This window comes from Heterodontus francisci, chromosome 5 (genome assembly GCF_036365525.1).
Source record: "Heterodontus francisci isolate sHetFra1 chromosome 5, sHetFra1.hap1, whole genome shotgun sequence".
Lineage (NCBI taxonomy): Eukaryota > Metazoa > Chordata > Chondrichthyes > Heterodontiformes > Heterodontidae > Heterodontus > Heterodontus francisci.
This window is the reverse complement of record NC_090375.1, coordinates 7,090,559-7,104,574: the sequence shown is the minus strand read 5'-3', so window position 1 is coordinate 7,104,574 and position 14,016 is coordinate 7,090,559. Positions and strand designations below refer to the sequence as shown.

The window sequence follows — 14,016 nt, the reverse complement described above, 5'->3', positions numbered from 1 at the left end:
TCTGGTCACCACATTACAGGAAGGACATAATTGCTCTGGAGAGAATACAGAGGAGATTGACAAGAATGTTGACAGGGCTTGATAGTTGCAGCTATGAGGAAAGATTGGATAGGCTAAAGTTGTTTTCCTTAGAACAGAGAAGGCTGAGGGGTGACTTAATTGAGGTGTACAAAATTGAGGGGCCTAGATAGAGTGTACAGGAAGGACCTGTTTCCCCTAGCGGCGAGGTCAATTACCAGGGGGCACAGATTTAAGGTGATTGGTAGAAGGATTAGAGGGGACATGAGGATGAACTTTTTCATCCAGAGGGTGGTGGGTGTCTGGAATTCACTGCTAAGAATGGTGGTGGAGGCAGAAACCCTCAGTTCTTTAAAAGGTACCTGGACCTGCACCTGAAGTGCTGTAGCCAACAAGTCTATGGACCAGGTGCTGGAAAGTAGGATTAGATTGGGCGTCTCGTTTTTTCGGCCGGCGCGGACACAATGGGCTGAATGGCCTCCTTCTGTGCCGTAATTTTTCTATGGTTCTAGCACCACCTTCTCAACAGCAGCTTGGGATGGGCAATAAATGCTGACCAAGCCAGCGATGCCCACATCCAGAAACGAACAAAAACAAAAATTCTTGTCACCAACAGTACTGTACCCCAGTGTTATGTAGCGACAGACCTGTACCCACCAGTACTGTATCCCAGTGTAATACAGGGACAGACCTGTATCCATCAGTATTATACCCCAGTGTTATACTGTGCCAAGGGAGCTTTATGCTGTATCTAACCTGCATTGTACCTGCTCTGTGAATGTAAGATGTTGAATACCCAGGAGTGAGCTACAGGCTAGAATCTAATCCAGGCTCAGCAATTTCCTTTTACTTTGCTCTGCAGGTCCTGCATATGGCAGTGGGTATGGGCCTGCCACATTCTCTCCCTACTCTGACCCGAGCACCAGTGGGAGCATCGATGCATTCACCGCAGAGACCTGGAACAACCAGAAGATACGGCACGTGTTTATCCAAAAGGTAAGTTGATGTCCTCGAGCAACTCTGGGAAAGCGAAGATCAGAACAAGCGGATCGTAACCCTCTCTCTGCCTCCCAACCTCCTCCTGTCCCTCTTTCTGCCTGTCTCCAAGAGTGAGGCCTTGTTGCTGCTGAGTGGGAGGAGAATGTTTTGCTTTGGGGTAACATGAAGGATGCTGATTTTTTTTTTTGTGGATTCTTGTACTCCCACCAGGTTTATGCCATTTTGATGGTACAGCTGATGGTGACCTTCGGGATAGTGGCAGTCTTTACGTTCTGGTAGGTCTCTTCATTCTTTTGTAATAGCCGAGTCGGTGACTAACCATTTCCATGCTGGTTCCCCGTCTCCTTGCCCTTACTCATATGGCGTTTCCCAACGTAAGCTGACACAAGAAGCAGGATTCTACGTTCTGTCATCAATTGTGCTGAGTTAGTGCATCTCAGCTGGGGCAGTGGTGGGGCTGTGGCTACTATTGGACTCAGTACCCCATCAGGGGAGATGTGGGCAAGGTGGGCATTAATCCATTGACTCAATGTTGGGCGTAAGTGGTCGCCTGTGAGGCCCTCCTTGTTAAATAGACTGTTACTTCCCATCCTCCAACTTCAAAATAAAACGCTTTTCACAATCTGGTTATCGCTGGCGAGGCCAGCATTTATTGACCGTCCCTAATTATCCTTGAGAAGGTGGTGGTGAGCTGCTGCCTTGAACTGCTGCAATCCATGGGGTGTAGGTACACCCACAGTACTGTTAGTGAGGGAGTTCCAGGACTTTGACCCAGCGACAGTGAAGGAACAACGATTATAGTTCCAAGTCAGGATGATGTGTGGCTTGGAGGGAAATTGGAGGTGATGGTGTTCCATGTGGCAGCTGCCATTGTTCTATGTGGGGGAGGGTGCGGGTGGTGGTGTTGGGTAAGATGCTGGCAAAGTAACATAGTAACAAGAGGAGGCCATTCAGCCCCTCAAACCTGTTCCACCATTTAATGAGGTCATGTTTGAATAACACTATCCACCTGCCTTAGGTCCATATCCCCTTTTGCCGTATCTGTTGATCACAGATTTAAAATTATTAATTGAGTTACCAGCTACTGCTTTTTGTGGGAGAGTTTCATACTTCATGCACCCTTTGCATGAAGGTATTCCAATGCATCACACCGTGGACATCAGAATAGGGATCATACAGCAAGTGCCAGTATAATGCAAATCAACCGTCAGAACAGCGATCAGCCAGGATTTCCCAGTACATTATACACAGAACACGAGAGAAAGGAATCATAGTGGATTCCTGTACATCACACCCTGCCTATCAGGAGAGGGGTCATACAGTGGATTCCAGTACATCACACCTTGCCTATCAGAACAGGAATCCTAGTGGATTCCAGTACATCACACCCTGCCTATCAGAGCAGGAATCCTAGTGGATTCCAGTACATCACACCCTGCCTATCAGAACAGGGGTCATACAGTGGATTCCAGTACATCACACCTTGCCTATCAGAACAGGAATCCTAGTGGATTCCAGTACATCACACCCTGCCTATCAGAGCAGGAATCCTAGTGGATTCCAGTACATCACACCCTGCCTATCAGAACAGGGGTCATACAGTGGATTCCAGTACATCACACCCTGCCTATCAGAACAGGGGTCATACAGTGGATTCCAGTACATCACACCCTGCCTATCAGAACAGGAATCATACAGTGGATTCCAGTACATCACACCCTGCCTATCAGAGCAGGAATCATACAGTGGATTCCAGTACATCACACCCTGCCTATCAGAACAGGAATCATACAGTGGATTCCAGTACATCACACCCTGCCTATCAGAACAGGGGTCATACAGTGGATTCCAGTACATCACACCCTGCCTATCAGAACGGGTCATACAGTGGATTCCAGTACATCACACCCTGCCTATCAGAACAGGGGTCATACAGTGGATTCCAGTACATCACACCCTGCCTATCAGAACAGGAATCATACAGTGGATTCCAGTACATCACACCCTGCCTATCAGAACAGGAATCATACAGTGGATTCCAGTACATGACACCCTGCCTATCAGAGCAGGAATCATACAGTGGATTCCAGTACATCACACCCTGCCTATCAGAGCAGGAATCTTAGTGGATTCCAGTACATCACACCCTGCCTATCAGAGCAGGAATCTTAGTGGATTCCAGTACATCACACCCTGCCTATCAGAACAGGGGTCATAAAGTGGATTCCAGTACATCACACCCTGCCTATCAGAACAGGGGTCATACAGTGGATTCCAGTACATCACACCCTGCCTATCAGAGCAGGAATCTTAGTGGATTCCAGTACATCACACCCTGCCTATCAGAGCAGGAATCTTAGTGGATTCCAGTACATCACACCCTGCCTATCAGAACAGGGGTCATAAAGTGGATTCCAGTACATCACACCCTGCCTATCAGAACAGGGGTCATACAGTGGATTCCAGTACATCACACCCTGCCTATCAGAGCAGGAATCTTAGTGGATTCCAGTACATCACACCCTGCCTATCAGAGCAGGAATCTTAGTGGATTCCAGTACATCACACCCTGCCTATCAGAACAGGGGTCATAAAGTGGATTCCAGTACATCACACCCTGCCTATCAGAACAGGGGTCATACAGTGGATTCCAGTACATGACACCCTGCCTATCAGAACAGGAATCATACAGTGGATTCCAGTACATCACACCCTGCCTATCAGAGCAGGAATCTTAGTGGATTCCAGTACATCACACCCTGCCTATCAGAGCAGGAATCTTAGTGGATTCCAGTACATCACACCCTGCCTATCAGAACAGGGGTCATACAGTGGATTCCAGTACATCACACTCTGCCTATCAGAACAGGGGTCATACAGTGGATTCCAGTACATCACACCCTGCCTATCAGAGCAGGAATCATACAGTGGATTCCAGTACATCACACCCTGCCTATCAGAGCAGGAATCATACAGTGGATTCCAGTACATCACACCCTGCCTATCAGAACAGGAATCATACAGTGGATTCCAGTACATCACACCCTGCCTATCAGAACAGGGGTCATACAGTGGATTCCAGTACATCACACCCTGCCTATCAGAGCAGGAATCATACAGTGGATTCCAGTACATCACACCCTGCCTATCAGAACAGGAATCATACAGTGGATTCCAGTACATCACACCCTGCCTATCAGAACAGGGGTCATACAGTGGATTCCAGTACATCACACCCTGCCTATCAGAACAGGGGTCATACAGTGGATTCCAGTACATCACACCCTGCCTATCAGAACAGGAATCATACAGTGGATTCCAGTACATCACACCCTGCCTATCAGAACAGGAATCATACAGTGGATTCCAGTACATCACACCCTGCCTATCAGAGCAGGAATCATACAGTGGATTCCAGTACATCACACCCTGCCTATCAGAGCAGGAATCATACAGTGGATTCCAGTACATCACACCCTGCCTATCAGAACAAGGGTCATACAGTGGATTCCAGTACATCACACCCTGCCTATCAGAGCAGGAATCATACAGTGGATTCCAGTACATCACACCCTGCCTATCAGAGCAGGAATCATACAGTGGATTCCAGTACATCACACCCTGCCTATCAGAACAGGGGTCATACAGTGGATTCCAGTGCATCACACCCTACCTATCAGAGCAGGAATCATACAGTGGATTCCAGTACATCACACCCTGCCTATCAGAGCAGGAATCATACAGTGGATTCCAGTACATCACACCCTGCCTATCAGAACAGGGGTCATACAGTGGATTCCAGTACATCACACCCTGCCTATCAGAACAGGAATCATACAGTGGATTCCAGTACATCACACCCTGCCTATCAGAACAAGGGTCATACAGTGGATTCCAGTACATCACACCCTGCCTATCAGAGCAGGAATCATACAGTGGATTCCAGTACATCACACCCTGCCTATCAGAGCAGGAATCATACAGTGGATTCCAGTACATCACACCCTGCCTATCAGAACAAGGGTCATACAGTGGATTCCAGTACATCACACCCTGCCTATCAGAGCAGGAATCATACAGTGGATTCCAGTACATCACACCCTGCCTATCAGAGCAGGAATCATACAGTGGATTCCAGTACATCACACCCTGCCTATCAGAACAGGGGTCATACAGTGGATTCCAGTGCATCACACCCTACCTATCAGAGCAGGAATCATACAGTGGATTCCAGTACATCACACCCTGCCTATCAGAGCAGGAATCATACAGTGGATTCCAGTACATCACACCCTGCCTATCAGAGCAGGAATCATACAGTGGATTCCAGTACATCACACCCTACCTATCAGAGCAGGAATCATACAGTGGATTCCAGTACATCACACCCTGCCTATCAGAGCAGGAATCATACAGTGGATTCCAGTACATCACACCCTGCCTATCAGAACAGGGGTCATACAGTGGATTCCAGTACATCACACCCTACCTATCAGAGCAGGAATCAGACAGTGGATTCCAGTACATCACACCCTGCCTATCAGAACAGGGGTCATATAGTGGATTCCAGTACATCACACCCTGCCTATCAGAACAGGAATCATACAGTGGATTCCAGTACATCACACCCTGCCTATCAGAACAGGGGTCATATAGTGGATTCCAGTACATCACACCCTGCCTATCAGAACAGGGGTCATACAGTGGATTCCAGTACATCACACCCTGCCTATCAGAACAGGAATCATACAGTGGATTCCAGTACATCACACCCTGCCTATCAGAACAGGAATCATACAGTGGATTCCAGTACATCACACCCTGCCTATCAGAGCAGGAATCATACAGTGGATTCCAGTACATCACACCCTGCCTATCAGAACAGGATTCATAGTGGATTCCAGTACATCACACCCTGCCTATCAGAACAGGAATCATACAGTGGATTCCAGTACATCACTCCCTGCCAATCAGAACAGGGGTCATACAGTGGATTCCAGTACATCACACCCTGCCTATCAGAACAGGAATCATACAGTGGATTCCAGTCCATCACACACTGCCTATCGGAGCAGGAATCATACAGTGGATTCCAGTACATCACACAGTGCCTATCTGAACAGGGGTCATAAAGTGGATTCCAGTACATCACACCCTGCCTATCAGAGCAGGAATCATACAGTGGATTCCAGTACATCACACCCTGCCTATCTGAACAGGGGTCATAAAGTGGATTCCAGTACATCACACCCTGCCTATCAGAGCAGGAATCATACAGTGGATTCCAGTGCATCACACCCTGCCTATCAGAGCAGGAATCATACAGTGGATTCCAGTACATCACACCCTGCCTATCAGAGCAGGAATCATAGTGGATTCCAGTACATCACACCCTGCCTATCAGAGCAGGAATCATACAGTGGATTCCAGTACATCACACCCTGCCTATCAGAGCAGGAATCATACAGTGGATTCCAGTACATCACACCCTGCCTATCAGAGCAGGAATCATACAGTGGATTCCAGTACATCACACCCTGCCTATCAGAACAGGAATCATACAGTGGATTCCAGTACATCACACCCTGCCTATCAGAACAGGGGTCATACAGTGGATTCCAGTACATCACACCCTGCCTATCAGAGCAGGAATCATACAGTGGATTCCAGTACATCACACCCTGCCTATCAGAGCAGGAATCATACAGTGGATTCCAGTACATCACACCCTGCCTATCAGAACAGGAATCATCGTGGATTCCAGTACATCACACCCTGCCTATCAGAGCAGGGGTCATACAGTGGATTCCAGTACATCACACCGTGCCTATCAGAGCAGGAATCATCGTGGATTCCAGTACATCACACCCTGCCTATCAGAGCAGGGGTCATACAGTGGATTCCAGTACATCACACCGTGCCTATCAGAGCAGGAATCATACAGTGGATTCCAGTACATCACACCGTGCCTATCAGAGCAGGAATCATACAGTGGATTCCAGTACATCACACCCTGCCTATCAGAGCAGGAATCATACAGTGGATTCCAGTACATCACACCGTGCCTATCAGAGCAGGAATCATACAGTGGATTCCAGTACATCACACCGTGCCTATCAGAGCAGGAATCATACAGTGGATTCCAGTACATCACACCGTGCCTATCGGAGCAGGAATCATACAGTGGATTCCAGTACATCACACCCTGCCTATCAGAGCAGGAATCATACAGTGGATTCCAGTACATCACACCCTGCCTATCAGAGCAGGAATCATACAGTGGATTCCAGTACATCACACCCTGCCTATCGGAACAGGAATCATACAGTGGATTCCAGTACACCACACCCTGCCTATCAGAACAGGAATCATACAGTGGATTCCAGTACATCACACCCTGCCTATCGGAACAGGAATCATCGTGGATTCCAGTACATCACACCCTGCCTATCTGAACAGGAATCATACAGTGGATTCCAGTACATCACACACTGCCTATCAGAGCAGGAATCATACAGTGGATTCCAGTACATCACACCGTGCCTATCGGAGCAGGAATCATACAGTGGATTCCAGTACATCACACCCTGCCTATCGGAACAGGAATCATACAGTGGATTCCAGTACACCACACCCTGCCTATCAGAACAGGAATCATACAGTGGATTCCAGTACACCACACCCTGCCTATCAGAACAGGAATCATACAGTGGATTCCAGTACACCACACCCTGCCTATCAGAACAGGAATCATACAGTGGATTCCAGTACACCACACCCTGCCTATCAGAACAGGAATCATACAGTGGATTCCAGTACATCACACCCTGCCTATCAGAACAGGAATCATACAGTGGATTCCAGTACATCACACCCTGCCTATCAGAACAGGAATCATACAGTGGATTCCAGTACATCACACCCTGCCTATCAGAACAGGGGTCATACAGTGGATTCCAGTACACCACACCCTGCCTATCAGAACAGGGGTCATACAGTGGATTCCAGTACACCACACCCTGCCTATCAGAACAGGAATCATACAGTGGATTCCAGTACATCACACCCTGCCTATCAGAACAGGGGTCATACAGTGGATTCCAGTACACCACACCCTGCCTATCAGAACAGGAATCATACAGTGGATTCCAGTACATCACACCCTGCCTATCAGAACAGGAATCATACAGTGGATTCCAGTACATCACACCCTGCCTATCAGAACAGGGGTCATACAGTGGATTCCAGTACACCACACCCTGCCTATCAGAACAGGAATCATACAGTGGATTCCAGTACATCACACCCTGCCTATCAGAACAGGAATCATACAGTGGATTCCAGTACATCACACCCTGCCTATCAGAACAGGGGTCATACAGTGGATTCCAGTACATCACACCATGCCTATCAGAGCAGGAATCATCGTGGATTCCAGTACATCACACCCTGCCTATCAGAACAGGAATCATACAGTGGATTCCAGTACATCACACCCTGCCTATCAGAACAGGAATCATACAGTGGATTCCAGTACATCACACCCTGCCTATCAAAACAGGAATCATACAGTGGATTCCAGTACATCACACCCTGCCTATCAGAACAGGAATCATACAGTGGATTCCAGTACATCACACCCTGCCTATCAGAACAGGGGTCATACAGTGGATTCCAGTACATCACACCCTGCCTATCAGAACAGGAATCATACAGTGGATTCCAGTACATCACACCCTGCCTATCAGAGCAGGAATCATAGTGGATTCCAGTACATCACACCCTGCCTATCAGAACAGGGGTCATACAGTGGATTCCAGTACATCACACCCTGCCTATCAGAACAGGAATCATACAGTGGATTCCAGTACATCACACCCTGCCTATCAGAACAGGAATCATACAGTGGATTCCAGTACATCACACCCTGCCTATCAGAACAGGAATCATACAGTGGATTCCAGTACATCACACCCTGCCTATCAAAACAGGAATCATACAGTGGATTCCAGTACATCACACCCTGCCTATCAGAACAGGAATCATACAGTGGATTCCAGTACATCACACCCTGCCTATCAGAACAGGGGTCATACAGTGGATTCCAGTACATCACACCCTGCCTATCAGAACAGGAATCATACAGTGGATTCCAGTACATCACACCCTGCCTATCAGAACAGGGGTCATACAGTGGATTCCAGTACATCACACCCTGCCTATCAGAACAGGAATCATACAGTGGATTCCAGTACATCACACCCTGCCTATCAGAACAGGGGTCATACAGTGGATTCCAGTACATCACACCCTGCCTATCAGAACAGGAATCATACAGTGGATTCCAGTACATCACACCCTGCCTATCAGAACAGGAATCATACAGTGGATTCCAGTACATCACACCCTGCCTATCAGAACAGGAATCATACAGTGGATTCCAGTACATCACACCCTGCCTATCAGAACAGGGGTCATACAGTGGATTCCAGTACATCACACCATGCCTATCAGAGCAGGAATCATCGTGGATTCCAGTACATCACACCCTGCCTATCAGAACAGGAATCATACAGTGGATTCCAGTACATCACACCCTGCCTATCAGAACAGGAATCATACAGTGGATTCCAGTACATCACACCCTGCCTATCAAAACAGGAATCATACAGTGGATTCCAGTACATCACACCCTGCCTATCAGAACAGGAATCATACAGTGGATTCCAGTACATCACACCCTGCCTATCAGAACAGGGGTCATACAGTGGATTCCAGTACATCACACCCTGCCTATCAGAACAGGAATCATACAGTGGATTCCAGTACATCACACCCTGCCTATCAGAACAGGAATCATACAGTGGATTCCAGTACATCACACCCTGCCTATCAGAACAGGAATCATACAGTGGATTCCAGTACACCACACCCTGCCTATCAGAACAGGAATCATACAGTGGATTCCAGTACATCACACCCTGCCAATCAGAACAGGGGTCATAGAGTGGATTCCAGTACATCACACACTGCCTATCGGAGCAGGAATCATGCAGTGGATTCCAGTACATCACACCCTGCCTATCAGAGCAGGAATCATACAGTGGATTCCAGTACATCACACCCTGCCTATCAGAACAAGGGTCATACAGTGGATTCCAGTACATCACACCCTGCCTATCAGAACAGGAATCATACAGTGGATTCCAGTACACCACACCCTGCGTATCAGAACAGGGGTCATAGAGTGGATTCCAGTACATCACACACTGCCTATCGGAGCAGGAATCATGCAGTGGATTCCAGTACATCACACTCTGCCTATCGGAACAGGAATCATCGTGGATTCCAGTACATCAAACCCTGCCTATCTGAACAGGGGTCATACAGTGGATTCCAGTACATCACACCCTGCCTATCAGAACAAGGGTCATACAGTGGATTCCAGTACATCACACCCTGCCTATCAGAGCAGGAATCATACAGTGGATTCCAGTACATCACACCCTGCCTATCAGAGCAGGAATCATACAGTGGATTCCAGTACATCACACCCTGCCTATCAGAGCAGGAATCATAGTGGATTCCAGTACATCACACCCTGCCTATCAGAGCAGGAATCATACAGTGGATTCCAGTACATCACACCCTGCCTATCAGAACAGGGGTCATACAGTGGATTCCAGTACATCACACCCTACCTATCAGAGCAGGAATCATACAGTGGATTCCAGTACATCACACCCTGCCTATCAGAGCAGGAATCATACAGTGGATTCCAGTACATCACACCGTGCCTATCAGAGCAGGAATCATACAGTGGATTCCAGTACATCACACCCTGCCTATCAGCAGGGGTCATACAGTGGATTCCAGTACATCACACCCTGCCTATCAGAACAGGAATCATACAGTGGATTCCAGTACATCACACCCTGCCTATCAGAACAGGGGTCATACAGTGGATTACAGTACATCACACCCTGCCTATCAGAACAGGAATCATACAGTGGATTCCAGTACATCACACCCTGCCTATCAGAGCAGGAATCATACAGTGGATTCCAGTACATCACACCCTGCCTATCAGAGCAGGAATCGTACAGTGGATTCCAGTACATCACACCCCGCCTATCAAAACAGGATTCATAGTGGATTCCAGTACATCACACCCTGCCTATCAGAGCAGGAATCATAGAGTGGATTCCAGTACATCACACCCTGCCTATCAGAACAGGGGTCATACAGTGGATTCCAGTACATCACACCCTGCCTATCAGAACAGGAATCATACAGTGGATTCCAGTACATCACACCCTGCCTATCAGAACAGGGGTCATACAGTGGATTCCAGTACATCACACTCTGCCTATCAGAACAGGGGTCATACAGTGGATTCCAGTACATCACACCCTGCCTATCAGAACAGGGGTCATACAGTGGATTCCAGTACATCGCACCCTGCCTATCAGAACAGGGGTCATACAGTGGATTCCAGTACATCACACCCTGCCTATCAGAACAGGGGTCATACAGTGGATTCCAGTACATCACACCCTGCCTATCAGAACAGGAATCATACAGTGGATTCCAGTACACCACACCCTGCCTATCAGAACAGGGGTCATACAGTGGATTCCAGTACATCACACCCTGCCTATCAGAACAGGAATCATACAGTGGATTCCAGTACACCACACCCTGCCTATCAGAACAGGGGTCATACAGTGGATTCCAGTACATCACCCCCTGCCTATCAGAACAGGAATCATACAGTGGATTCCAGTACACCACACCCTGCCTATCAGAACAGGGGTCATACAGTGGATTCCAGTACATCACACCCTGCCTATCAGAGCAGGAATCATACAGTGGATTCCAGTACATCACACCCTGCCTATCAGAACAGGGGTCATACAGTGTATTCCAGTACATCACACCCTGCCTATCAGAACAGGAATCATACAGTGGATTCCAGTACCTCACACCCTGCCTATCAGAGCAGGAATCATACAGTGGATTCCAGTACATCACACTCTGCCTATCGGAACAGGAATCATCGTGGATTCCAGTACATCACATCCTGCCTATCTGAACAGGGGTCATACAGTGGATTCCAGTACATCACACCCTGCCTATCAGAGCAGGAATCATACAGTGGATTCCAGTACATCACACCCTGCCTATCTGAACAAGGGTCATACAGTGGATTCCAGTACATCACACCCTGCCTATCAGAGCAGGAATCATACAGTGAATTCCAGTACATCACACCCTGCCTATCAGAGCAGGAATCATACAGTGGATTCCAGTACATCACACCCTGCCTATCAGAGCAGGAATCATACAGTGGATTCCAGTACATCACACAGTGCCTATCTAAACAGGGGTCATACAGTGGATTCCAGTACATCACACCCTGCCTATCAGAGCAGGAATCATACAGTGGATTCCAGTACATCACACCTGCCTATCAGAGCAGGAATCATACAGTGGATTCCAGTACATCACACCCTGCCTATCAGAGCAGGAATCATACAGTGGATTCCAGTGCATCACACCCTGCCTATCAGAGCAGGAATCATACAGTGGATTCCAGTACATCACACCCTGCCTATCAGAACAGGAATCATACAGTGGATTCCAGTACACCACACCCTGCCTATCAGAACAGGGGTCATACAGTGGATTCCAGTACATCACACCCTGCCTATCAGAGCAGGAATCATACAGTGGATTCCAGTACACCACACCCTGCTTATCAGAACAGGGGTCATACAGTGGATTCCAGTACATCACACCCTGCCTATCAGAACAGGAATCATACAGTGTATTCCAGTACATCACACCCTGCCTATCAGAACAGGAATCATACAGTGGATTCCAGTACATCACACCCTGCCTATCAGAGCAGGAATCATACAGTGGATTCCAGTACATCACACCCTGCCTATCAGAACAGGGGTCATACAGTGTATTCCAGTACATCACACCCTGCCTATCAGAACAGGAATCATACAGTGGATTCCAGTACATCACACCCTGCCTATCAGAGCAGGAATCATACAGTGGATTCCAGTACATCACACTCTGCCTATCGGAACAGGAATCATCGTGGATTCCAGTACATCACACCCTGCCTATCTGAACAGGGGTCATACAGTGGATTCCAGTACATCACACCCTGCCTATCAGAGCAGGAATCATACAGTGGATTCCAGTACATCACACCCTGCCTATCTGAACAAGGGTCATACAGTGGATTCCAGTACATCACACCCTGCCTATCAGAGCAGGAATCATACAGTGAATTCCAGTACATCACACCCTGCCTATCAGAGCAGGAATCATACAGTGGATTCCAGTACATCACACCCTGCCTATCAGAGCAGGAATCATACAGTGGATTCCAGTACATCACACAGTGCCTATCTAAACAGGGGTCATACAGTGGATTCCAGTACATCACACCCTGCCTATCAGAGCAGGAATCATACAGTGGATTCCAGTACATCACACCCTGCCTATCTGAACAGGGGTCATACAGTGGATTCCAGTACATCACACCCTGCCTATCAGAGCAGGAATCATACAGTGAATTCCAGTACATCACACCCTGCCTATCAGAGCAGGAATCATACAGTGGATTCCAGTACATCACACCTGCCTATCAGAGCAGGAATCATACAGTGGATTCCAGTACATCACACCCTGCCTATCAGAGCAGGAATCATACAGTGGATTCCAGTGCATCACACCCTGCCTATCAGAGCAGGAATCATACAGTGGATTCCAGTACATCACACCCTGCCTATCAGAGCAGGAATCATACAGTGGATTCCAGTACATCACACCCTGCCTATCAGAACAGGGGTCATACAGTGAATTCCAGTACATCACACCCTGCCTATCAGAGCAGGAATCATACAGTGGATTCCAGTACATCACACCCTGCCTATCAGAGCAGGAATCATACAGTGGATTCCAGTACATCACACC

At 47.9% G+C, this 14,016-nt stretch overlaps 1 protein-coding gene across 1 annotated transcript in view; it reads left to right on the top strand.

Moving 5' to 3' along the window:
* faim2a (Fas apoptotic inhibitory molecule 2a) overlaps window positions 1-14,016 on the top strand; it is a 101,841-nt gene that overhangs the window by 28,100 nt on the left and 59,725 nt on the right. The window contains exons 3-4 of the mRNA XM_068031061.1: window positions 881-1,014; window positions 1,228-1,292. Coding sequence (XP_067887162.1) covers window positions 881-1,014; window positions 1,228-1,292 — 199 coding nt within the window. The remainder of the gene's footprint in view (window positions 1-880; window positions 1,015-1,227; window positions 1,293-14,016) is intronic.